The following is a 3,309-nucleotide window of genomic DNA, read 5'->3' as shown; positions in this document are numbered from 1 at the left end:
GCGCCAAGAGCTTGCGATTCCCTTGGAAGACAGCAGTGTCAGCAGTTCATTGTGTACCTGTAGGTGGTGCCTGGAGCTGTATTTTTTTACATATACAGTGATCCCTCGCTATACTGCGGTTCAACGATTGCGGCTTCAGTGCATCGCGGGTTTTAGATAGAACATATATAATTCTGTTTTCGCTGAATTTTGCGGTACATACAGGAAATACAGTTCGGCACTAGCGCTTGCCAACGCGAGATTGTACACGGCACACTATTGGCTGATAGAAAGTGTTCTGTATCCTGGGCGCTGATTGGCTCACTGATCGTAGCATTGGTCTGTTCGTTCTCCTGCACTGTGCCCGTAGATGCCCATGAGAGAAACGTTTGTGCCAGTTTGCATTTATAGTACATCTTGTATTTCAAGCCCTGCGATGCCACCCAAACGTTCTGCGCCTTCTATGGCTTCTGGCAGTGAACCCAAGTGGCAGAGGAGAATGCTTACTATCAAAGAAAAGGTAGAACTTCTTGACACGTTAAAGGAAGGCAAATGTGATGCGTCTGTAGGCCACCATTATGGTATAAAGGAATCTACAGTTCACTACAGAAAGAAAGATGAGAAGAATATTAGGACTACGGCAAAAATGACTTTTAGCAAGACTGCAAAGAGGGTGGTCACTTCCCGCAATAAGGCCATTGTGAAGATGGAGTCTGCATTGGCTGTGTGGAGAAATGACTGCAGGAAGAAGAATATCTCGCTGGATACCAACATCATCCGGACGAAGGCCAAGACACCTTATGATAGGTCTGCAGAACGCACGGATGTTCACGATGAAGAAGACGAGGGCGATGACGCAGAAGCGGAGCCAATGAGTACTTCTCTCACCACACCAACCCCATTTAGCGCCAGCAAGGGTTGGTTTGACAAATTTCAGAGACGCTTTGGACTCAAGAGCGTTCCTCTGCATGGAGAAAATGCCTCTGCGAATAAAGCCGGAGCCGAGGAGTGCGTGAGCGACGTGTTCAAATCCATCATCGAGGAAGGGGGCTATAAGCCTGAACAAGTTTTTAACATGGATGAGATGGTCATATTTTGGAAACGGATTCCCGTCTCGCACTTTTGTTATGAAGGATGAAGCCAAAGCCCCTGGTCAGAAGGCCCAAAAAGATGGAGTCACTCTGATTATGTGTGGGAACGCTGCCGGCTTTCTAATAAAGATAGGGCTTATTTATGAGGCAAAAAACCCAAGGGTCCTAAAAAACAAAAACAAGAATGTGTTGCCTAACGAAACTCCTCACGTCTGATTGGTTCCACCAGTGCTTTATACTGGAGGTAAAGCTTTATCCGGGAGAGAAGAACCTGGAGTACAAAGTGCTTCTGATCATGGACAATGCTGGAGGCCATGCTGCCGATCTGTCATATAACGGCGTCCAGATAGAGTTCTTGCCACCGAACACCACATCGCTCATTCAGCCCATGGATCAAGGCGTTATTCGTGCCTTTAAAGGGCTCTACACACGAAACGCCCTGCAAAACCTGGTTGAAGCTATGGACTTTGATGGAAACTTCTCGCTAAAGGCGTACTGGCGTGACTACAATATTACATCGTGTCTCATAACTATTCAGAATCCCATAAACGAGATGAAGAGTGAAACTGTAAGTGCAAGATGGACAAAATTGTGGGCAGAAGTGGTCCACGATTACACAGAATTCTCTCCTGATGAAGTCCAACACTCTGCGGTAGCTAAGGCCGTGAAGGTGGCAAAACCTCTGGGAGGAGATGGCTTCAGTTATATGGCTCCTGATGACGTGAATGACCTGATTGAAGTCCACTCACAACCGTTGACAGACGACCTGATGGAGTTGATGAAGTCAGCAATATGGTGGTCAGATGGTCTTCCTTGTGTAGGGTATAATGGAGTTTATTTGCGGTTTTCCTTAGTACCTCTAGCTGTGGATTGTAGGTCACTACTAGAGGCACACGATTGTTTCTTTCCTTCTCCTTGTATCGGAGTAGTTCATTCATGGGTCTCCTGGTGGCTCTGGTGATTCCTGGGTATCCTGGTGGCTCTGGTGATTCTTGGGTATCCTGGTGGCTCTGGTGATTTCTGGGTCTCCTGGTGGCTCTGGTGATTCCTGGGTATCCTGGTGGCTCTGGTGATTCCTGGGTATCCTGGTGGCTCTGGTGATTCCTGGGTATCCTGGTGGCTCTGGTGATTCTTGGGTATCCTGGTGGCTCTGGTGATTTCTGTGTATCCTGGTGGCTCTGGTGATTCCTGGGTCTCCTGGTGGCTCTGGTGATTTCTGGGTCTCCTGGTGGCTCTGGTGATTCCTGGGTATCCTGGTGGCTCTGGTGATTTGGTCATCAGTTGAGGTGGGATGGTAGCCCTGATTTACAAATGTCCTTTTAAGATGGTATAGATGTTCCTCTCTGTCTGTTGTGTTTGGGGCAGATCCGGTTGTATCTGATGGCCTGGTTGTAGACGATGGACTTTGATGTGTTTAGGATGGTAACTGTCCCATCTGAGGTATGAGAGACGATCTATCGGTTTTCGGTATAGGGATGTCTGTATTGAGCTGTAGGAAATTTTTTATGGTGGTGTCCAAAAAGTTGATTTCAATATATGAGTAGCTTAATGTCAGATTTATGCTAGGGGGGAATGCATTGAATCTTTCATGAAATTTTATTAGTTCTTGTTCGGTGTTGGTCCAGATCATTATGATGTCATCAATGTAGCGGAAGTAGGCCAGTGGATATAGTGGCACAGTGTTGAAAGTATGCTGCAGTGATGGCGACATGCTACAGTGTTGGGGGTTCGGCACAGTTTAGGCTTTGTGCTGCTATTATGACAGAAGGACAAAATGATGTCAGGGTGCTGTATTGAGGGGGGAATGGCACAGGGATAGCGGGGGGCTGTAGTGAGGTGGATGGCACAGGGATAGCTGGGTGCTGTAGTGAGGTGGGGGTGATGGCACAGGATAACGGGGTGCTGTAGTGAGGTGGGGGTAATGGCACAGGATAGTAGGGTGCTGTAGTGAGGGGGGATGGCACAGGGATAGCGGGGTGCTGTAGTGAGGGGGATGGCACAGGGATGGTGGGATGCTGTAGTGGGGGGAGAAAGGCACAGGGATGGCACGGTGCTGTAGTGAGGGGGGGTGGCACAGGGATAGCGGGGTGCTGTAATGAGGGGGAGATGATGGCACAGGGATAGCGGGGTGCTGTATTGAGGGGGGATAGCACAGGGATAGTGGGGTGCTGTAGTGAGGGGAAGTTGATGGCACATGGATAGCGGGGTGCTGAAGTGAGGAGGGATAGCATAGGGATGG

General features: G+C 48.7%; 1 protein-coding gene across 1 annotated transcript; it reads left to right on the top strand.

Moving 5' to 3' along the window:
* The first annotated feature begins 415 nt into the window (after nt 1-415).
* Nucleotides 416-1,117, top strand: LOC136620105 (tigger transposable element-derived protein 1-like). Its single transcript, XM_066594829.1, has one exon. It carries the CDS (start codon nt 416-418, stop codon nt 1,115-1,117), a length of 702 nt encoding a protein of 233 aa, XP_066450926.1.
* The last annotated feature ends 2,192 nt before the right edge of the window (nt 1,118-3,309 follow it).

This window comes from Eleutherodactylus coqui, chromosome 3 (genome assembly GCF_035609145.1).
Source record: "Eleutherodactylus coqui strain aEleCoq1 chromosome 3, aEleCoq1.hap1, whole genome shotgun sequence".
Taxonomy (NCBI): domain Eukaryota; kingdom Metazoa; phylum Chordata; class Amphibia; order Anura; family Eleutherodactylidae; genus Eleutherodactylus; species Eleutherodactylus coqui.
Note: the sequence above shows the minus strand (reverse complement) of the source record. Positions and strands in the feature narration are given on the sequence as shown.

Bases quoted from the DNA above. Each gene is read 5' to 3' on its own strand.
- LOC136620105 (XM_066594829.1), top strand. From the start codon at position 416: ATGCCACCCAAACGTTCTGCGCCTTCTATGGCTTCTGGCAGTGAACCC.